Source organism: Oncorhynchus gorbuscha, linkage group LG16, assembly GCF_021184085.1.
Source record: "Oncorhynchus gorbuscha isolate QuinsamMale2020 ecotype Even-year linkage group LG16, OgorEven_v1.0, whole genome shotgun sequence".
NCBI classification, from domain to species: domain Eukaryota; kingdom Metazoa; phylum Chordata; class Actinopteri; order Salmoniformes; family Salmonidae; genus Oncorhynchus; species Oncorhynchus gorbuscha.
In genome coordinates, this window is record NC_060188.1 from 31,556,872 (window position 1) to 31,579,628 (window position 22,757).

Below are 22,757 nucleotides of genomic sequence, written 5' to 3' on the forward strand. Positions count from 1 at the left end.
ACTGCTCTCCTTTTGTTCTGCTGGAAATTCCTGTTAGACTAACATGGTTATCACTTTATTTTTTAAATACTGTATCACATCTCCTTACAAGAACAAGGAGCAGTCACTGGAGGTCGATAGTAATGCACTGTCTTTTGTGCATATTTTCTGAAGGGCTAATTGTTTTAATTATAATTGCCCTGGGAAGTGGTGACACATGCCATGAGTGCTTGTGCTCTGAAGAGAATATCTACATTTTGGCAATTGTTACTTATCAATGAAGTCACTCAAGTAACTCAGCAGTGTCAAGCATGGGTATCAAACATACATTTCTCTCCCATTGTTAAATAATTGGTTTATAATGTAGTAGTAATACACTAGTATTACAGGCTTTATTGTTGGTGTTTTTCATAGGATTATCAAATAATTAAAACACTTGGGATATATTCTTTAATCCAGATTTTGGCTTGATGCATGTTCATCAGTGGAGGCTGGTGGGTGGAGCTATAGGAGGATGGGCTCATTGTAATGGCTGGAATGGAATAAAAGGAGATTGAGTCAAACATATGTGGTTTCCATATGATGTATGTGTTTGACACCGTTCCATGAATTCCTTTTCAACCATTCCAATGAGCCCGTCCTCCCATAGCTCCTCCCACCAGCTTCCACTGATGTCCATGCGTGTTACATGTGGAGGTACAAAATGTGTGCTTTCATATCCATCTGTGTTCCCGTCCGCTTTCTCTACCACAGTTAGAATACTGCAGAGCACAAGGTAGGCTGCATGAGGGAGAAGTTGAGCTTGTGTGTGTACGTGCGTGTTTGTGTGGAAGCTTGTGTGTCTGTGCTTGCATGCATCTGTGTGTGTGTGTGCATCTGTGTGTGTGTGTGTGTGTGTGTGTGGGGAGGTTCCAACCTAGTTCATTCCCAATAAATCCCAGCTAACATATTTGCTCAGTGGGCATTGAGGAGATTACAGATGCCCCTTCAGTCCGATTGGCCTATGCTTACATGGTCCTCTGGTTCTAGTAGACGGTAAGAGGAGAGGAAGTGTAGAGTAGGTTATGAATAAGTTAATTGTTCCTTATTTAGTGTTGCACAACATTACCACATGCATGTATGGTGGAATGAAGCCTGGTTACTTTGTCAGCCCATTGCTTTCTTGTCATATTTCCCCATTCTCACAAATCTTATGCAGCACAGTGAACAGACAGTCTTCATGCATTGTGCTGCAGATTGGAAAGAGTGAATGTGGAGTGATATGTAAAGCTGTTCCTTATTTGTTTTGGAATGGCCACCTGTGTGTGTGCGCGTGTGTGCATGTGTGTTTTTTTTGTGTGCATGCTTGTGTTTCTATGCTTGCGTGCCTGCATCTGTGTGTGTGTGCACGTACCTGTGTGTTTTTGTGTGTGGGTGGGTGTCGGTGTTTGTGTGTACTGTGCATGTGCGTGCACTTACTTGTGACGGACATGAAGACCCCAGAGGCAGAGTACAGGAAAGATGTGTAACTGTTCCACCAAGGGCTCCACCCTGCTTTTCTATTTCACACATTCTTTCTTTATCTCTCTGCGTTGTTGTAAATCCAGTTTGATGGCCTGAATGAATGATGCCACCTACCACATGTTGCTGCATGGAAGCTCTACCGACTAGTTCAAATAGAGTAACTAAGGAAGTTTGAGACCTACCGTACAATGTAAAAGAAATCTGAAATAACAGTTGGGCTCCACTTGCCAACAAACCAGCATGGCTAGACTTTTCCTGCATGGGAGGTATGTTTAATCACCTTTACAGTATTTGGGAACGTTTCAATGGATTTTGTTCTGTTTGGAGTTAATTATTAATAAGATACCTCTCTAGATTTGTTGCAATTAATTTTCACTTTCATGTACTTACAGTTGAAGTCGGACGTTTGCATACACCTTTGCCAAATACATTTAAACTTAGTTTTTCACATTTCCTGACATTTAATTCAAGTAAAAATTTCCTGTCTTAGGTCAGTTAAGATCACCACTTTATTTTAAGAATGTGAAATGTCACAATAATAGACAGAATGATTTATTTCAGCTTTTATTTCTTTCATCACATTCCCAATGGGTCAGAAGTTTACATACACTCAATTAGTATTTGGTAGCATTGCCTTTAAATTGTTTAACTTGGATCAAACGTTTCGGATAGCCTTCCGCAAACTACATAGTTCACTTACTTACACATTTGTCATGACAATGTGTGACAATGAGTTGGCATGGTGGCACAAACAGACTGGCACTCATTCTATAGAGTCAATGATGACAGCTATTACAGTATCATGGGGAAGTGTTGTGGGGAAGTTGATATTGGGACGTAGTATACTTAAGGTATAAGTTTTCAGTCAATTCCTCTGTTATAATATCTATTTCATGTTCATAGGCAGGGATAGAAATGCACTTGTCAATCAGGAAAGTCAGGAGTATTTTATGGTTGCTGAAATATTAAAATCACTTTCCTCAATTATAAATAATCTATTTACACGCAAAAATACTATTTTCTCTTTTTCAGTTTTAGGCCTCTGTTATTTTCTGCAGTTGTTTTCAGACAAAAATGTCACCCGTAGAGAACTCAACTTGCCTGACTGCTGAGTTCAACTTCCGTTCCCTTGCTCTGGGTATTAGGGCAACCCTTAATGTCAACCCCTGATAGGCATTGTCACATTTCCACATTTCATCTGTCGCAATTACTCAAAGGCTGTGTGCAATAGGACATTATTTGATTTGTATTTTTCCTGTATTTTATTTACTGTTTATGAATTGATATGTTTTTAAAAAAACATGATTGTATGTGCGGGAAGACACAGACAGATACATATTCCCTTGGGGGAGGGGAAACGGGGGTTAACCATATCTGCTTAAGTACCATATTTAATTCAGTAGTTGTCACTTGTTAGTTTATGATTATCTGTTGTAACTGAGTACTGGTTTTCTTACCTGTTTAACTGTCAGTATCAAAGTGTGACAGTGATGAATGTTATGGTTAAGGCTTGACGCCAGACTGGATTCGAGGACACACTGATAGTTTATCTATGACACTGTGTGATTATGTAGCAGCTGATGTTGTGACTTCCTACAAGCCTCTCGGGTTGATGTTTACAGAACATTGAATATGCTGTGTGATTAATGTACAAGGGCGGCCTCGTTACAAATGTTCTTTGCTTCTGCTCTGGAGGTGTTCTTGCTGAATTCTTGTAATATACTTGGATATAATCAACAACTGCTCTCCTTTTGGTTCACATGAAAATTCCCATTATACTGTGAGACCATGATTTCTGATTTGGATTTGTCATGGGGATATTTAGGATCATGTTGCTTACGGCAGGTGTATTGACGAGAGCAAAGAGCCATTGGTCAGGAAATGAATATGGTCCGTGAACTGATACTGCGGGTCATTCAGTCTCACAGTATATTGTGGACCAGGAGGTGGGGTTCATGAGCTGTTTTTATGTGAACTATGTAGCTGTGACCTTTAAGGTTGCATCCCAAATGGCACCTTATTCCCTTTATAGTGCTCTACTTTTGACCAGGGCCCATATGAAGTCTGTTCCCTTTGGTAACGTTCCACCATAATTGGCATGGTTGCATTTCTGATTTCCACCGAACCTTGTGTTCCTAAAAACCTAAGAACGTGTCAGAGCAAACTGACTTATTTCCATTGCTCAACACACTGCAGCCTCTGTGTGGTTGTGGATGTCTTCAATGATAGTTTTTCTCAGACACAATATGAGCACTGTGAGACTGCAGAAGTAGCCTGTTCCCACCCGTTTTAACAAAGCAGCTCACCGGAGGATCAATTGTGTGTACGCAGTTCTGCCTGCCCTTCTCTAGTAAGGGCTACCATGCAGCAGGGCTAAAGGTTTCTTCAGGTCAACTTATCATCAAATCAAATCACATTTATTTATATAGCCCTTCGTACATCAGCTGATATCTCAAAGTGCTGTACAGAAACCCAGCCTAAAACCCCAAACAGCAAGCAATGCAGGTGTAGAAGCACGGTGGCTAGGAAAAACTCCCTAGAAAGGCCAAAACCTAGGAAGAAACCTAGAGAGGAACCAGGCTATGTGGGGTGGCAGTCGTCTTCTGGCTGTGCCGGGTGGAGATTATAACAGAACATGGCCAAGATGTTCAAATGATCATAAATGACCAGCATGGTCATATAATAATAATCACAGGCAGAACAGTTGAAACTGGAGCAGCAGCACGGCCAGGTGGACTGGGGACAGCAAGGAGTCATCATGTCAGGTAGTCCTGAGGCATGGTCTTTGGGCTCAGGTCCTCCGAGAGAGAATTAGAGAGCATACTTAAATTCACACAGGACACCGGACAGGAGAAGTACTCCAGATATAACAAACTGACCCTAGCCCCCCCGACACAAACTACTGCAGCATAAATACTGGAGGCTGAGACAGGAGGGGTCAGGAGACACTGTGGCCCCATCCGATGACATCCCCCGGACAGGGCCAAACAGGAAGGATATAACCCCACCCACTTTGCCAAAGCACAGCCCCCACACCACTAGAGTCATATCTTCAACCACCAACTTACCATCCTGAGAAAAGGCAGAGTATAGCCCACAAAGATTTCCGCCAAGACACAACCCAAGGGGGGGGCGCCAACCCAACTAATCACGCTGTTCTTCCATTCTGTAATCGCATGGACCAGTTTTGCCTACATGTTTTCTCCATTTGTTTACAAAACATTCCGTTGCAATTGAGTTGAACTTGCAATAACTTGCAATAGTTATTTTTCTCTTTATATGGTCAAATAAAATTCCAGAATGGTTATAGGTACTGTTAAACCTAACACTACTACAATGTAAACTGTCAGATCATGCTTTCAGGTTTTAGATAAGACGTGTGTTCGCAGGTAGTAAATCAAATTGTATTAGTCACTTGCGCCAAATATAACAGACCTTACAGTGAAATGCATACTTACGAGCCCCTAACCGACAATGTAGTTAATAAAATATGGATACGAATAAGAGATAAAAGTAACAAGTAATTAAAGAGCAGAGGTTAAAAAAATATATCTACAAAGGGGTGCCAGTACAGAGTAAATGTGTGAGGGCACTGGTTAGTTTAGGTAGTATGTACATGTAGGTAGAGTTAATTCAAGTGACTATGCATAGAAAAAACAGAGCGGTGGTAAGGAGGGGAGAGGGCGGGGATGCAATGCGAATAGTCTGGGTAGCCATTTGACCAGATGTTCAGGGGTCTTAATGGCTTGAGGGTAGAAGCTGTTTAGAAGCCTCTTGGACCTAAACTTGGTGCTCCGGTACCGCTTACCCTGTGGTAGCAGGGAGAACGGTCTATGACTAGGGTGAAAATTTGACCATTTTTAGGGCCTTCCTCTTGACACTGCCTGGTATAGAGGTCCTGGAGGGCAGGAAGCTTGGCCCCAGGGATGTATTGGGCCGTTCGCACTACCCTCTGTAGTGCCTTGCGGTCGGAGGCCGAGCAGTTGCCATACCAGGCAGTGACGCAACCAGTCAGGCAGGATGCTCTCGATGGTGCAGCTGTAGAACCTTTTGAGGATCTGAGGACCCATGCCAAATCTTTTCAGTCTTAAGGGGGAATAGGTTTCGTCGTGCCCGCTTCATGACTGTCATGGTGTGCTTGGACCATGTTAGTTTGTTGGTGATGTGGACACCAAGGAACTTGAAGCTCTCAAACTGCTCCACTGCAGCCCCTTCGATGAGAATGGGGGCATGCTCTGTCCTCTTTTTCCTGTAGTCCACAATCGTCTCCTTTGTCTTGATCACTTTGAGGGGATAAGAGCGTCTGCTAAATGACTTAAATGTAAATGTATGTAAATGAGAGGTAGTTGTCTTGGCATCACACGGCCAGGTCTCTGACCTCCTCCCTATAGGCTGTCTGGATGTTGTCAGGGATCAGGCCTACCGCTGATCATCGGCAAATATAATGATGGTGTTGGAGTCATGCCTGGCCGTGCAGTCATGAGTGAACAGGGAGTACAGGAGAGGGCTGAGCACGCAACACTGAGGGGCCCCTGTGTTGAGGATCAGCGTGTTGTTATTACCTACCCTTACCACCTGGGGGCGGCCCATCAGGAAGTCCAGGATCCAGTTGCAGAGGGAGGTGTTTAGACCCAGGGTCCTTAGCTTATTGACGAGCTTTGATGGCACTATGGTGTTGAACGCTGAGCTGTAGTCAATGAATAGCATTCTCACATTGGTGTTCCTTTTGTCCAGGTGGGAAAGGGTAGTGTGGAGTGCAATAGACTGTATCATCTGTGGATTTGTTGGGGCAGTATGCAAATTGGAGTGTGTCTAGGGTTTCTGGGATGATGGTGTTGATGTGAGCCATGACCAGCCTTTCGAAGGACTTCATGGCTGCAGAAGTGAGTGCTACGGGTCAGTAGTCATTTAGGAAGGCCCTTAGTGTTCTTGGGCACGGTGGTGGTCTGCTTAAAACATGTTGGTATTACAGACTCGGACAGAGAGGTTGAAAATGTCAGATGACAATTGCTAGTTGGTCAGTGCATGCTCACAGTACACATCCTGGTAATCTGTCTGGCCCTGCGACCTTGTGAATGTTGACCTTTCTAAAGGTCTTACTCACGACGCCTACGGAGAGCGTGATCACACAGTCTTACGGTACAACTGGTGCTCACATGCCTGTTTCATTGTTATTTGCCTCGAAGAGTGCATAGAAGTAGTTTAGCTTGTCCGGTAGGCTCGTGCCACTGGGTAGCTCTCGGCTGTGCTTCCCTTTGTAGTCTGTAATGGTTTGCAGGCCCTGACACATCCGATGAGCGTCTTAGTCCTGTATTGACGCTCTGCTTGTTTGATGGTTCGTTGGAAGGCATAGCATGATTTCTTATAAGCTATAAATAAAAGGTAGGAAGTTGCAAAGTGTGCACAGTGGGTGTCTATATTTATTTGTCCTATTTCACACATGTACAAGTGTGTGTTAATTGGAAATGTTTTTATTTTTTTGCATATCCCAAAGACACCCTAGGAGAGTAGGATCATGGCCATGATCAGCCATTATCAACAGCAACCCTGAAGCAATTTGGGTTAAGTGCCTTGCTGACTGACACATGTTGTTTACTTTGTTGGCTTGGGGATTTGAACAATCTGCCTTTCAGTTACTGGCCCAATGCTCTAACCACTAGGCTACCTGCCACCCTGCTTCATTATAAAGTTTTTAAATTTTATTTTACCTTTATTTAACTAGGCAAGTCAGTTAAGAACAAATTCTTATGTAGGGATAGGCTATCTCCACAGTGCTCGTATTGTCTGAGAAACTATCTTAATTGATACCATCTCCACCCACATACACACAAAATAATAGAGGTTGCAGTGTTGAGCAATGGAAATAAGTCAATTTGCTCTGACATGTTCTTAGGTATTTGTCTAACAGCAACTGTCAACAACATAAGTTTCCATGGAAGGCAGAAATGGAACCAGGCCAATAACGGTGGAATGGGTCAATAAATGTATGTGACAGTATACGCTGAGTGGACCATTCTTAATACACACAAACTTTTGAGCGTCAAAAACCCAGCAGCGTTGCAGTTCTTGACACATTCAAAGCGGTGAGCCTGGCACCTCAACCACACACCATTCAAACCTCTACGGGATCGGTGTATATCCCCCCCCCCCCCACACACACACACGACGGTTGAGCTTACGTGCACTAATGTGATTAGCACAAGGTTTTAAGTATCAAGACAGTTTGCCAGGACATAGACATATCTGATATGGGCAGAAAGCTTAAATTCTTGTTAATCTAACTGCACTGTCCAATTTACAGTAGCTACTACAGTGAAAGAATGTGATGCTATTGTTTGAGGAGAGTGCACAGTTATGAACTTCAAAATGTATTCACGATGCAGGAAGAGTACCAGTGTTGGGAAGTTGTGAACTATATGAACTACAACATTTTTCAGTAGCTTGATGGTAGTTGAACTAAATTCAAATCTTGGTAGGTTTTTAAAGGTTGTAACTGGTTTTACTTCTATTGATTTGTTTTTCTTCTGATGCTTAATTACGGAGTTCATTATGAGTATGAATTTGGTTCGTTATGAGTATACAGTAAAAGTAAAATGTTTGGACACCTTCTCATTCAAGGGTTTTTCTTTATTTTTACTATATTCTACATTGTAGAGTAACTATTAAATAATATACATAAAATCATGTAGTAAACAGAAAAGTGTTAAAATATTTTATATTTGAGATTTTTCAAAGTATAGCCACCCTTTGCCTTGACAGCTCTGCACCCTCTTGGCAGCCTCTCAGCTAGTTTCACCTGGAATGATTTTCCAACAGTCTTGATGGAGTTCCCACATTGAGCACTTGTTGGCTGCTTTTCCTTCACTCTGCGTTCCAACTCCTCCCAAACCATCTCAATTAGGTTGAGGTCGGGTGATTGTGGAGGCCAGGTCATCTGATGCAGCACTCCACCACTCTCCTTCTTGGTCAAATAGCCCGTACACAGCCTGGAGGTGTGTTGGGTTATTGTCCTGTTGAAAAACAAATTACAGTCCCACTAAGCACAAACCAGATGACCATGCTGGTTAAGTGTGCCATGAATTTTAAATAAATCACTGACGGTGTCACCAGCAAAGCACCCCCACAGCATCACACCTCCTCCTCCATGCTTCACGGTAGGAAACACGCATGCGGAGATCATCCGTTCACCTTCTCTGAATCTCACAAAAGATGCATTTTGACTGTCATAGTTGAAGTGCTATCATTGCTATGCAGACGACACACAATTAATCTTCTCCTTTCCCCCTTCTGATGACCAGGTGGCGAATCGCATCTCTGCATGTCTGGCAGACATATCAGTGTGGATGACGGATCACCACCTCAAGCTGAACTTCGGCAAGACGGAGCTGCTCTTCCTCCCGGGGAAGGACTGCCCGTTCCATGATCTCGCCATCACGGTTGACAACTCCATTGTGTCATCCTCCCAGAGCGCTAAGAACCTTGGCGTGATCCTGGACAACACCCTGTCGTTCTTAACTAACATCAAGACGGTGGCACGTTCCTGTAGGTTCATGCTCTACAACATCCGCAGAGTACGACCCTGCCTCACACAGGAAGCGGCGCAGGTCCTAATCCAGGCACTTGTCATCTCCCGTCTGGATTACTGCAACTCGCTGTTGGCTGGGCTCCCTGCCTGTGCCATTAAACCCCTACAACTCATCCAGAACGCCGCAGCCCGTCTAGTGTTCAACCTTCCCAAGTTCTCTCACGTCACCCCGCTCCTCCGCTCTCTCCACTGGCTTCCAGTTGAAGCTCGCATCCGCTACAAGACCATGGTGCTTGCCTACGGAGCTGTGAGGGGAACGGCACCTCAGTACCTCCAGGCTCTGATCAGGCCCTACACCCAAATAAGGGCACTGCGTTCATCCACCTCTGGCCTGCTCGTCTCCCTACCACTGAGGAAGTACAGTTCCCGCTCAGCCCAGTCAAAACTGTTCGCTGCTCTGGCTCCCCAATGGTGGAACAAACTCCCTCACGACGCCAGGACAGCGGAGTCAATCACCACCTTCCGGAGACACCTGAAACCCCACCTCTTTAAGGAATACTTAGGATAGGATAAAGTAATCCTTCTCACCCCCTCCCCCCTTAAAATATTTAGATGCACTATTGTAAAGTGGCTGTTCCACTGGATGTCATAAGGTGAATGCACCAATTTGTAAGTCGCTCTGGATAAGAGCGTCTGCTAAATGACTTAAATGTAAATGTAAATGTAAGTGTACCTATGGTGAAAATTACAGGCCTCATCTTTTTAAGTGGGAGAACTTGCACAATTGGTGGCTGACTAAATACTTTTTTGCCCCACTGTATGTTGTGTTTTCGCTGTAAAACATTTAAGAAATCTGACACGATGGGTAGATTAACAAGATGTTTTTCTTTCATTTGTTGTATTGGTCTTGTTAATGTGTGAAAGTTAAATATTTCTAAAAAATCATTCAATTTCCTGCACTGCCTTTTCAGCGGAATGTTGTTAACCTGTCCTAGACATTGAAATGTATTCCAGGTGACTACTTCATGAAGCTGGTTGAGAGCGCCAAGAGTGTGCAAAGCTGTCATCGAGCCAAAGGGTGGCTACTTTGAAGAATCTCAAATATATAATATATTTTTAGTTGTTTAACACATTTTTTGGTTACTACATGATTCCATATGTGTTACTTCATAGTTTTGACATTCACTATTATTCTATAAAACCCTGAAATGAGTAGGTGTGTCCAAACATTTGACTGGTACTGGATGTGGTCATACAAAGCTCAGGGGAGCACAGTTTGGGGGGTTACAATGACAACACCTTTTTAAATGTCTTACTTACATCGGCCACAGAGAATGAGAGCCCACAGTCCTGGATAGCGGGTCGCTTTGATTAAATAATTTTGCACGCCCAATCATTCAGTTTTTTGATTTGTTAAAGTTTGAAATATCCAATAAATGTCGTTCCACTTCATGATTGCGTCCCAGTTGTTATTGATTCTTCACAAAAAAAATAGTTTTATATCTTGATGTTTGAAGCCTGAAATGTGGCAAAAGGTCGCAAAGTTCAAGGGGGCCGAATACTTTCGCAAGGCACTGTATCCTATTTCTGGTTCCTGGTTGTTGACAACAACCATGTGATACAACAACAGGTGTTTAACAAGTTAATTTTGCGAAATTGGCAGATATTATTGTTAGAAAAACAAGGCCATTCGCGTCAGCTATAGTAATTTAAAGGCCGTTGGTGGCCGCTATGGGTTAGAAAGGGTTAATGTAAAAATGATTGCGTTCTGACCCCAGTGCAGCTCAGTTTAAACAAGTGTAACGGTAGTGTTATGCAGGTGAATGAGGACCCAAAAGCGACTTGGCGAAAACAGAGTTTTTAATCCAGTAAGAAACTTTACAAAACAAAAAGCATAATACTACTCGTAAAGACGAGAACAGACTGGAGACTTGATCGAGAACTGCAGGTTGCCTCGGGAAGGCACTTGAACCTAGCAGACTCAGACACCTGCTCACCACGCAGCATCTGAGGGAAACACGACACGACAGGGCAAAACATAGACACAGCACGGTGAATTATAGATGAGGATCCGACAGGGCAGGTACGGAAAACAAGGAGAGAAATAGGGACTCTAATCAGGGAAAAGGATCGGGAACAGGTGTGGGAAGACTAAATGATGATTAGGGGAATAGGAACAGCTGGGAGCAGGAACGGAACGATAGAGAGAAGAGAGAGCGAGAGAGTGAGAGAGGGAGGGGGAGAGAGAGGGATAAAAAGAGGGAAAGAACCTAATAAGACCAGCAGAGGGAAACGAATAGAAGGGGAAGCACAGGGACAAGACATGATAATTAATGACAAAACATGACAGGTAGAATCTTCTGGCAAGGTAGATAGCTACAAAGGACGGGGAACCAACGGATGGGTTGAGGGGTGGCGAATAACAATGACAAAAGTATACAAAAAAATATATTTTGGTGGGAAATTATACCACCACCTAAAAGGGAACTTTGGAGACTGTAAGGGGCATGTGCTCTGCACAGGTAGAACCATATATGTGCACATGCCTGAGTTACAGTTAAGTAAGGAGTTGGTAAACTTCAGTTTATGTAAAGAGTTGTATATGTGTGTGTTTGTTTTTCAGGATGAAGATGCAAAGGCACAAGTTGTTTTTCTTCTGCGCATTGGCTCTGTGTGTCTTCTCCCAGCTTCACAACTACAAGCCCCTCCACCACATGCCTATACTGAGTGAGCTGTATGCCTCCTCTGTCAATGCCCTGAGCTTCCTCTGGAGAGGGAAGGGGACCCCTTCAAACAATGCTCACCCAGAGAGGAGGCCTCTGCCTGGGCCTGTACCCTCCGACACTGGCCTGTGGGAACCAGAGGCATACCGGGAGGACCAGGGAAACGCAGAGGTGGGGAGAAAGATTGAACGTGGCGGTGAGGGGGCAGATGACATGACTTTCCCTGTACATTGTTTTGGGTCTATATGACATTGTCATTGATATGTTTAATTTGACCCCTATTGTTCTCCCACTCAGGACCCGTGGCGGAAGGAGCAGCCTGACTCAGGGAATGTAAACAGAATGACGGTGACTCTCCCAGACCCCAAAGGACCATTGGGGGAACTTCACAAACGGAGCTTCCATCTTAGCGATGACCCCACCCATTTCTTTGTGCGCACCAAGTCTGGAGCATACTGCTTCAGAGAGGGGACGGAAATGACTTATCTCAAAGACCATTTAGGACAAAAGGTCCAGGAACACGGAGAGGGCCAGCGTAAGATCCTGCATGCACACCAAGAGGAACCCAAGTCAGGCCAGGAGAAAACAGCCTGGGGGAAAAGGCTGGTGAAGTGTATGTGTCGCCCAGGTTGGCACGGCCCTCACTGTGGCATCCCCACCACGGTGCAACACTCCAACCTGCCCACTAAGGCTCGTCTGACACTGAGAAAGGTTCCTCGAAGGGTCATCAATGCCATTAATATCAACCACGAGTTTGACCTCCTCCACGCCCGCTTTCACGAGTTGGCCGACACTGTTGATCTCTTCCTGGTGTGTGAGTCAAACTTCACAGCCTACGGAAATTCCAAGCCACTGCACTTCCTGCGCCTTCTGCTTAACGGAACCTACAACTATGTGCACCACAAGATCCTCTATGTATTCCTTGATCACTTCCCTAAAGGTGGCCAGCAGAACGGGTGGATTGCTGACGACTACCTGCGAACATTTCTAAGCCGTGACGGGATGTCCAGGGTGCAAGGTGCCAGGCCAGATGATGTCTTTCTCATCAACGATGCGGACGAGATCCCTGCCCGCGAGGGCATCCTCTTCCTTAAACTCTACGACGGCTGGACGGAACCGGTGTCCATCCACATGAGAAAGTCCCTTTATGGTTTCTTCTGGAGGCAGCCTGGGACCCTGGAAGTCCTCTCCGTCTGCACCGTCGCCATGCTCTTCACTGTCTACAATGGAGACGGGATATTACTGAGACGCAGGGAATACTACTCCATGCCGGGTTTCCGGAACTATCAGAGGGAGAGTGGACACATCCTGGTGCAGTGGTCCATTGGGAGCCCTGTCCACTACGCAGGCTGGCACTGTTCCTGGTGCTTCAGACCAGAGGGAATCTCCCAAAAGCTCATCTCTGCCCAGAATGGAGACTTCCCCCGCTGGGGCGACTACGTAGAAAAACGAGACCTGAATTACATCAAGGGCTTGATCCGGACTGGGGGATGGTTTGATGGCTCGGTGGGGAAGTACCCACCCACAGACCCTAAAGAGCCTATGTACGCACCCAAATATCTATTAAAGTACTTTCAGCTGTATCGCTACATACTTGATAACCCATATGCCTGAATCTTGTAGAAAACTGGTGAGGATTTATATTCTCATTGTTGATTTCAATGGAAGGATTTTTAATTTCCTGAACACAACATCTCTCTGAATTTGGATCTATGAAACCCCCGCCTTCCCCTCTAATTGAAGGTTCAGGCTGTCCACTTCCTGTCTAAAGATGAAGTAACTAGCAGGTGAGAGGAGGGATGATGAAGGACATCTGAGGGTAATTTAACTGCTGTTGATCTTGTGGGGGGTTTGCACATATTTTATTACACTCATTCTATTCAACTCTGTCCCTTTTCGATCACAATATTAGTAGTTAAACATTCCTCAAAGACAAAGGCCTCTTCTGCTCCAGATCATTCAAAGACTGGATTCCAGTTGGGACATGATGACTGACTTTTGTACCGTTCCTAACTGTAGACGTGATGGCAGACAGGTATATATGTATAGAAATTCTATCTGATGATGGCCAGTGATACTGTAGTTTTCCTTCAGTCAGATCAACAATGTGCTTCTAGTGCCACCAGTTCTGAGTTTCCAGAGACCTTTGTGAAGAAAGAGACCTGAAAAACGATCAGTGCACATTTCTGTGGTGGTGGTAAAACTGGTGGTGGTAAAACTGTGTTACTGTGCTGAAATGGTTGTTCGAACAACACAGGGTAATATAGCGGGAAAGGGAAAGTGTTTTATATTGTTTAATACAAACTCAGGTATCCCTCACTAATGCACTATGGGTTTCTTAGCCGTCACTTGCTTGACTACATAACTCTCATAGCCTTCTTGTAAACAGATCATTTATGGTGTACAGATGAATGAATTTGAGGCCAAAAAGCATATGCAATTAGAACCATGTGATCCTGCCAAACAGTTGTCACAATGCTTTTAGGCATTTTTGTCATCTGTATGCATTGTTCATCGAGAGAGACGTTTCTTGAGAAACAATCGTTCTTCTTCTGCTATGGTCTAGTGATTCACATCACGTCTGGTATTTTCGATCTGTTCTCGACAGTCAGCTTTACATTTATAAGCAAACATAATGGTTTCCTTGGTCTTGTCCTTAAAAATGCATTGCAGTTCTTCCCCATTTAAAACCCTTCACCATGAGAATACTATTCCTACAGCTCATAGGGACATGTCCACTGTGAATAGGATGTATACCAATGACACCGATGAATGTAACAGAGTTTATCGCATTGTGCCATCAATCAGATCAACCTTTGATAGACTGCAAGTCATTGGTTTCTGCCTGAATAACAATAGAGTACACTGAGACCTATTCAGTGGAAATTGGTCATCAACAAAACAAACACAAATGAGTGATGCAATGAATGTCTTAGTTCATTCTTGTTTTGCACTGTAGACATTGTTTTGTTGAATCGCTACAGTACATGAATCCAAACCTACTGGCAGTAAAAACAGTAACAGGACGACATAAAGACAGACAAAAGTGCACAAAAAATAAGTCATTTATTACTTTTATTACATAATTATTAGTATATTTTTAGTTACATTTTTGGTCATTTATTAAATGCATTTTTTAATCATGCCTCTATGTACCGTGCTTGGCTTGGGCAGGAGCTCAGCTGAGCTGTGAACTGGCACCTCAAATGTTCTACTGCTTGAGCTCCTATTCCTTGACAGAATATTAGCTCAAAAGTATTGTGAAGCTCCTGCACCTGAATACAAAGTGTCAGCACCCAAAATGAGTACTGGAACCTATTTCAGTTAAAGTGAAGTACTATCTATTTATCCCCAGATAAATATACAATTATTAAGAAGTTTAAGACTGCTGTTTACTGTTGTTAAATCATGTCATGTCAATGTGGACACCTTTGTTCAAAATTAGCTTTATCACTTCCTTGTCTTGGGAGAATGACTTTGGGAATACTTGTGAATTGATGCTCTGACTTGCAGTTTGCACACATTCTCTGCCACCGTGTCTACATTTAAAGACTAGAATCTCAGGAATCTTAAAGAATGGCATCCAAACTGTTTAATTAGGCAGCATGTTCACATTAACAAAAAAAGCCTTGGATGTTGTTGACTATGTTTTTAGGGGGATTTAGACATCTGCATGGTCTTTTGTCATTTATCATTTCTGGATGGTGTCCAATTTTTGTGCAACTGAGGTATAGCTCCTGTGTTCTAACTTCATTTAACAGATTGTTTAAATAAATCAAGAACTAAGGTGACTTCATTTTGAATCTTTCCTCTTCCTTTATCAATCATTCCGCTACATTTTATTGTAAGAAATAGCTGTACAGTTGACTGACAAAAACGAGTCGATTAACAGCCATAATGAAAGTGAATGTGTTTATTACCTACCTACTAGTGGCAGATAGCCTGGAGGTTAGATTGTTGGGCCATTAAACAAAGGTTGTGTCGCGCCTGCTCTCGCTCTCCCCCCCCCCCCCCCCGGCACTCGAGGGCACCAGGCTCCCCATCCCCAGCATTACACACTCCTGCAACCATCATTACACACTCCTGCAACCATCATTACGCACACCTGCAACCATCATTACGCACTCCTGCAACCATCATTACACACTCCTGCAACCATCATTACGCACTCCTGCAACCATCATTACGCACTCCTGCAACCATCATTACGCACTCCTGCAACCATCATTACGCACTCCTGCAACCATCATTACGCACTCCTGCAACCATCATTACGCACTCCTGCAACCATCATTACGCACTCCTGCAACCATCATTACGCACTCCTGCAACCATCATTACGCACTCATTACGCACTGCAACCATCATTACGCACTCCTGCAACCATCATTACGCACTCCTGCAACCATCATTACGCACTCCTGCAACCATCATTACGCACTCCTGCAACCATCATTACGCACTCCTGCAACCATCATTACGCACTCCTGCAACCATCATTACGCACTCCTGCAACCATCATTACGCACTCCTGCAACCATCATTACGCACTCCTGCAACCATCATTACGCACTCCTGCAACCATCATTACGCACACCTGCAACCATCATTACGCACACCTGCAACCATCATTACGCACTCCTGCAACCATCATTACGCACTCCTGCAACCATCATTACGCACTCCTGCAACCATCATTACGCACTCCTGCAACCATCATTACACACTCCTGCAACCATCATTACACACTCCTGCAACCATCATTACACACTCCTGCAACCATCATTACACACTCCTGCCGTCACACGCACCATCGATTATTGGAATCACCTGGACTCAATCACCTCTGTCATTACCTCCCCTATATTTGTCTGTTCCCTCACTCTGTTCACCGCTTCAGCATTGTCGTTTGTTGTTTACCGGTGTGCTGATGCTGTTCCTGTTTTGTTACCTGTCTGTTCCTGAATAAATGTTGACTCCTAGTACCTGCTTCTCATCTCCAGCGTCAGTCTTTACAGGTTGCTGGTTTGAATACCAGAGCTGACAAGTGAAGAATCTGTCGATGTGCACTTGAGCAATGCACTTAACACCAATTTTCTCCGGGGGTGTCGTACTGTTATGGCTGACCCTGTAAAACAACACATTTCAATGCACTTCTTTTCACTACACTATAACTGTGCCTGCCTAACGACCATGTAAAGACACAGGTATTAAGGACACTTTTGTTTTATCAACTAGTTTCACGTCAACAAGTGATTATCAGTAAAGGCATTAAGTTACATTTAGAGTCTAGACAGAAATACCACGCTGCCAGTGACTCTGGTTAGGTTAGGTCTTTCTTTAATAAAATATTGTAGAGCAAGACTGGATACCATGCCTGAACTCTAGATGGCAGTCTAGAAGCAACATCTGAATTTGAAGAAATACTTCTGGTGGATTATTTGAGGAAGAAAGAAAAATTTTCATTCTTAAAATGACATTTCTATCAGGGTGCTTTGGATATTTGGGTCTTATGCAATTGATACTCCATTATTCCTAACAAAGGATGAACAATAAAATAATGGAAAAAACAACAAGTTACTCATAGCCTTATCCCATTTACTGTACAGTCTTTTCTGTTTGAACAAAACATTTGATAATGTCTATATAGGTCTTATAGGTCTTCGGTGAAACTTTTCAATTATGTGTGTCATTGTTGATTTATGGTGAGGGGGTGTTTATTCTGTAGCACAAACACTCCCCTCAAACACTCCCTAAATCGTGGTATTGAAGGTTTCAGCAGACTTTTACCCCTCTGTCTACGACACTATTGCAGCTCTGTTGGTGTAACATTTATTGACAATGTTGATACCTCCTGGAAACAAAGCTTGTTTTAAGGAGGATGGGATGCAGCCAAGTCATTTTGGTTCCTGGACAATGAATTCTCAACAACCCAATCCCAGCTCAGTTAATCCCTACCATTGTGTTGCTGAGTTGTCATAATGCCAAAGCACATGTACATTATCCCAGGGGCGCCGGAAGACGCATTAGGTTACTTACATTGTATGTCCCTCTTACTGTCCTGAATGCCTCTGCTGACCCCACAGCTATTGTATGCAGTAATCAAGTGCCTATGAACCAGAGTTCTACTGTTAGTGCTGAGGTGGTGTGCCCTAGTAGAAAGTCCACTGTGTGTAGCTCACCCTGCACTTACATAACATGAGCATGTCTACTTCTGCTAAGCTTCCCAGTAAAACAAACAATCAAGCATCACAGAAAAGTGCTAAAAAATAGCCCACGTTAACAATTGTAACTTAGGAAACAAGGATCATGAAATCAATCATTTGCTAGTAACATATGACATTTATATTCTGACAATTTCTGAAACTCACTTAGATAATAGCGTTGATGAACAGTGGTAGCAATACATGGCTATAACATCTACATAAAATGCAGAAATGCCAAAGGTGGAGGTGTTGCCATTTATGTTGAGAACCACATTCCTGTAAAGCTTAGAGGGGATCTCATGTTAAATACTGTTGAAATTATATTGCTATAGGTTCATCTGCCTCACCTAAAGCCCATTCTGATGAGAAGCTGCTATAGACAACCGACTGCTAACAGTATGTATCTGGATAACACGTGTGAAATACTTGATAAAGACTTTGTTGGTCTGCGCTGTGTACTGAGGAGCAACCAGACGCTGCACTTGACACATTTATGAAATTACTTATCACAGTTTGTAAAAAACATGCACCCATTGACAAACTGTTACATCCCCGTGGATTGATGGGGTATTTAAACATTTTATGGTTGAGAGGGATGATGCAAAATGAATGGCAAATAAGTCTGGCTGCATAACCGATTTGGCAAACATACTACAAATTGAGAAATCATGTGACTAAACAGAACAAAAAGAAGAAACTATACTATGAAACAAAGGTAAAAGACATAAAGAATGATAGTAAAAAGCTTTGGAGCACCTTAAATGAAATTTCGGCCAAAAGGGCAAACTCAGCTCCGTCATTCATTGAATCGGATTCAAAATTCAAAACATTCATCACAAAACCCACTGATATTGCCAACTACTTCAATGTTTTTACCATTAGCAAACTTAGGCATGACATGCCAGCAACAAACGCTGACACTACACATCCAAGAATAACTGATCAAATTATGAAATGCAAGTATTGTCATTTTGACTTCCGTAAAGTTAGTATGGAAGAAGTGAAAAAAATTATTGTTGTCTATCAAAAATGATAAGCAACCGGGTTCTGACAACTTGGATGGAAAATTACTGAGGAATAATAGCGGACGATATTGCCACTCCAATTGTCCATATCTTCAATCTAAGCCTACTAAAAAGTGTGTGCTTCCTCTACTTGAGCCCCTTTACTGGCTCAAGTAGCTGACCAATCAGAATGTTACCAACCTGTAGTAAACTTTTTGAGAAAAATTGTGTTTGACCAGATACAATGCTGTTTTACTGTAAAGAAATTGACAACAGACTTTCAGCACACTTATAGGGAAGGACATTCAACAAGCACAGCACTTGCACAAATGACTTACGATTGGCTGAGAGAAATTCATGATAAAAAGATTGTGGGGGTTGTTTTGTTAGACTTCAGTGCTGCTTTTGACATTATCGATCATAGTCTGCTGATGGAAAAACGTACGTGTTATACTTTGCATCCCCTGCTATATTGTGGATAAAGAGTTACCTGTCTAACATAACACAAAGGGTGTTCTTTAATGAAATCATCTCCAACATAATCCAGGTAGATTTCCCCAGGGCAGCTATTTAGGCTCCTTACTTTTTTCAATCTTTACTAATGACGTGCCACTGGCCTTGACGTGTATAGCCTTGACTCAACACTATACACATCAGCTACCACAGTGAATGAAATCACTGTCAGCCTTAACAAAGAGCTGAAGTTAGTTTCTTAATGGGTAGCAAGGAATAAGTTAGTCCTAAATATTTCAAAAACTAAAAGATTTGTATTTGGGACAATTCGTTCACTAAACCATAAACCTCAACAAAATCTTGTAATAAATCATGTGGATATTGAGCAAGTTGAGGTGACTAAACTGCTTGAAGTAACCCTGAATTGTAAAGTGTCAGAGTCAAAATATGTGGATACAATGGTAGCTAAGATTGGGAGAAGTCTGTCCATACTAAAGCACTACTCTGCCTTTTTAACAAAATTATCAACAAGGTAGGTCCTACAGGCTCTAGTTTTGTTGCAGGGGACCCCAACCTTACAATTGGTTCAGAACAGCGCAGCACGGCTTTCCTTAAAATGTGCACGGAGAGCTAGCATTAATAATATGCATGTAACTCTCTCACAGCTCAAAGTGGAGGAGAGATTGACTTCATCATTTTGTAAGAAGTGTTGACATGCTAAATGCACTGAAGTGTCTGTTTAAACTACGAGCACACAGCTTGGACACCCATACATACCCCATGGGGCGGCAGCGTAGCCTACCGGAAGGTTGCCCAACCGGAAGGTTGCGAGTTCAAACCCCCGAGCTGACAAGGTACAAATCTGTCGTTCTGCCCCTGAACGGGCAGTTAACCCTCTGTTCCCAGGCCGTCATTGAAAATAAGAATATTTTCTTAACTGACTTGCCTGGTTAAATAAAGGTTAAAAAAAAAAATAATTAAAACAAGACATGCCACCAAAGATCTCTTCACAATCTCCAAGTCAAGAACAGACTATGGGAAGTGCAAAGTACTGGGTGCACCTCAGCCACGCTCAAGGTTCTAAACGATATCATAACCGCCATCGATAAGAGACATTACTGTGCAGCCATATTCATCGACCTGGCCAAGGCTTCCGACTCCGTCAATAACCACATTCGTATTGGCAGACTCAACAGACTTGGTTTCTCAAATGATTGACTCGCCTGGTTCACCAACTACTTCTCAGATAGTGTTCAGTGTGTCAAACTGTTGTCCGGACCTCTGGCAGTCTCTATGGGGGTGCCACAGGGTTCAATTCTCGGGCCGACTCTCTTCTCTTCTCAGTTATTGTGCTGACATTGATTCCAGAGGCAGTTTGGAACTTGCAGCGAGTGTTGCAGCTGAGGACAGATGATTTTAACGTGCTTCAGCACTAGGCGGTCCCATTCTGTGAGCTTGTGTGGCCTACCACTTTTTTTGTGGCTGACCCGTTCCGTTGTTGCTCCTAAAGGTCCCACTTCACAATAACAGCACTTACAGTTCAACGGGGAAGCTATAGCAGGACAGAAATATGCCGAACCGACTTGTAAGGAAAGGTGGTATCTTATGACGGTGCCACATTGAAAGTTACTGAGCTCGTCAATAAAGCCTATCTACTGGCAATGTTTGTATTGGGTACTCCGAGAGTAACTGGCAGCAAAAGAGCTGAACGCAGAACTCTGAGATATGCAGCGGGTAACTTTGATTGTAAACTACATTCGACATGCCTGTTCGTAAAACTATGTGGAGATATGGGATCAAAGCATAACAATGTTTTATTTCACACCGAGGCTTGTTGGTTATGGAAGGCGAGTGTTGGAAAGATTTTTTTGAATTGAGACTTGACTTTCTGTGTGATGAAAAGAAAATGTGTCTCCTTACCTAAGTAAAAGACATGTTTTGGGAGACTGAGCAAATGGAAAGCAAGCATGAAGGTGAAATACTGAAAAACATCTACAAATGAGTGACTGCATCAGCGAAATCCGTTTGACTGTGATCCTGGCTCAATTGACATGCCGGTAAGAGAACTCAAACAGCTGATTGAGCTGTCATGTGACCGAATGCTGAAGACAACGCATTCATGGGTCACTATGGAGGAGTTTTGGTTTATGACTCAAAGGAAATACTGTGCTGTCTCCCTCTGAGCATTAAAACTCATGGTAGGCTGATTCAGTACTCTTGTCTGCAATAAAAACGAATATCAATCCAGGTTGGATGTGACAGGAGAGATGAGGTGTGCACTGTCGACCATGCCCCCTGACTTTGAGAAGCTCTGATGCAACATGCATCAAGCACACCCATCTCATTAGTGTTGGTGAGATAAGAGAAATGATTTCAGACTAATTTTCAATTGACTGTCATAGCCCCACATTAAAAAATACACATTGGATGTTAATTACATCGTTTTTGTCCGCATGGTTGGGGTCGCACAAATTTTCAGAAATCAAAATGTGGTCATGGGCCAAAACATTTTGTGAACCCCAGCATTATATTAATAGGTGTATGAATCGGAGCATATTGCTGTCCTGCTTGAGCATTCAAAATGTAACAACTACTTTTGGGTGTCAGGGAAAGTACGTATTCTCATTAGGAATGTAGTGAAGTAAAAGTTGTCAATCTAGATAGTAAAGTAGGGTCCTGAGTAGCGCAGCAGTTCATTCCCAGGCTTTGTCACAGCCGGTCAGACTGGGAACCCTGTGGGACAGTGCACAACTGGACAAGTGCCATCTGGGTTAGGGGAGGGTTTGACCGGGGGGGCTTGCTTTGGCTCATTGCACTCTAGCGACTCCTTGTGGCAGGGCCAGGTTCCTGCAAGCTGACCTCAGTCCTCCAACACATTTGTTGCGGCTTACTTCCGGGTGAAGCCATCAGTGTGACAAGATGTAGCGCCGCCAGTCGGGTCATGTTTCAGAGGTTGTATGACTCAACTTTCGCCTATCCCGAGCCGATTGGGGAGTTGCAGCGATGAGCCAAGCTTGTAATTTGGGGAGAAAATGGTGGAAAAAATAATACGCTTGTGACTGTACCGTCGGGCCTAGTTAGTATTTCGATACGAGACCGCCTGGGAATACCAGGTGGTGTAAACTCTTATTATTATTATTTAAAAATATGTAAATAGTAAAGTACAGTACAGATACCCCCAAAAACTACTTTAAAGTATTTTTACTTAAGTACATTACACCACTGCCATTTGGGATGTTGCCTTACTACAATTGCTGTCTGGCACCCGTTTATGAGCCCTACTTGTGGTTACCGTAGACATGGGATTTACAGCATACATTTGACTATCACATGCACTTAGATTACAGTACTATCGCCAAGACCT

At 43.2% G+C, this 22,757-nt stretch overlaps 1 protein-coding gene across 2 annotated transcripts; it reads left to right on the forward strand.

The window, feature by feature from the left end:
- Positions 1-1,544: 1,544 nt before the first annotated feature.
- Positions 1,545-15,521, forward strand: LOC123998662 (beta-1,4-mannosyl-glycoprotein 4-beta-N-acetylglucosaminyltransferase-like). 2 transcript variants are annotated; one of them, XM_046303753.1, is made up of 3 exons: positions 1,545-1,748; positions 11,631-11,901; positions 12,028-15,521. In XM_046303753.1, the coding sequence occupies exons 1-3, from the start codon at positions 1,723-1,725 to the stop codon at positions 13,342-13,344; spliced, it is 1,614 nt and encodes a 537-aa protein (XP_046159709.1). In that variant the 5' UTR covers positions 1,545-1,722; the 3' UTR covers positions 13,345-15,521. The 2 variants fall into 2 exon arrangements, with proteins under 2 accessions (XP_046159709.1, XP_046159710.1); XM_046303754.1 differs by lacking the exon at positions 1,545-1,748 and having other exon boundaries at positions 11,664-11,926.
- The last annotated feature ends 7,236 nt before the right edge of the window (positions 15,522-22,757 follow it).

Bases quoted from the DNA above. Each gene is read 5' to 3' on its own strand.
- LOC123998662 (XM_046303753.1), top strand. From the start codon at position 1,723: ATGGCTAGACTTTTCCTGCATGGGAG. The intron at 1,749-11,630 runs GTATGTTTAATC...TTTGTTTTTCAG, and splicing joins AGACTTTTCCTGCATGGGAG to GATGAAGATGCAAAGGCACA. The intron at 11,902-12,027 runs GTGGGGAGAAAG...TCTCCCACTCAG, and splicing joins AGGACCAGGGAAACGCAGAG to GACCCGTGGCGGAAGGAGCA.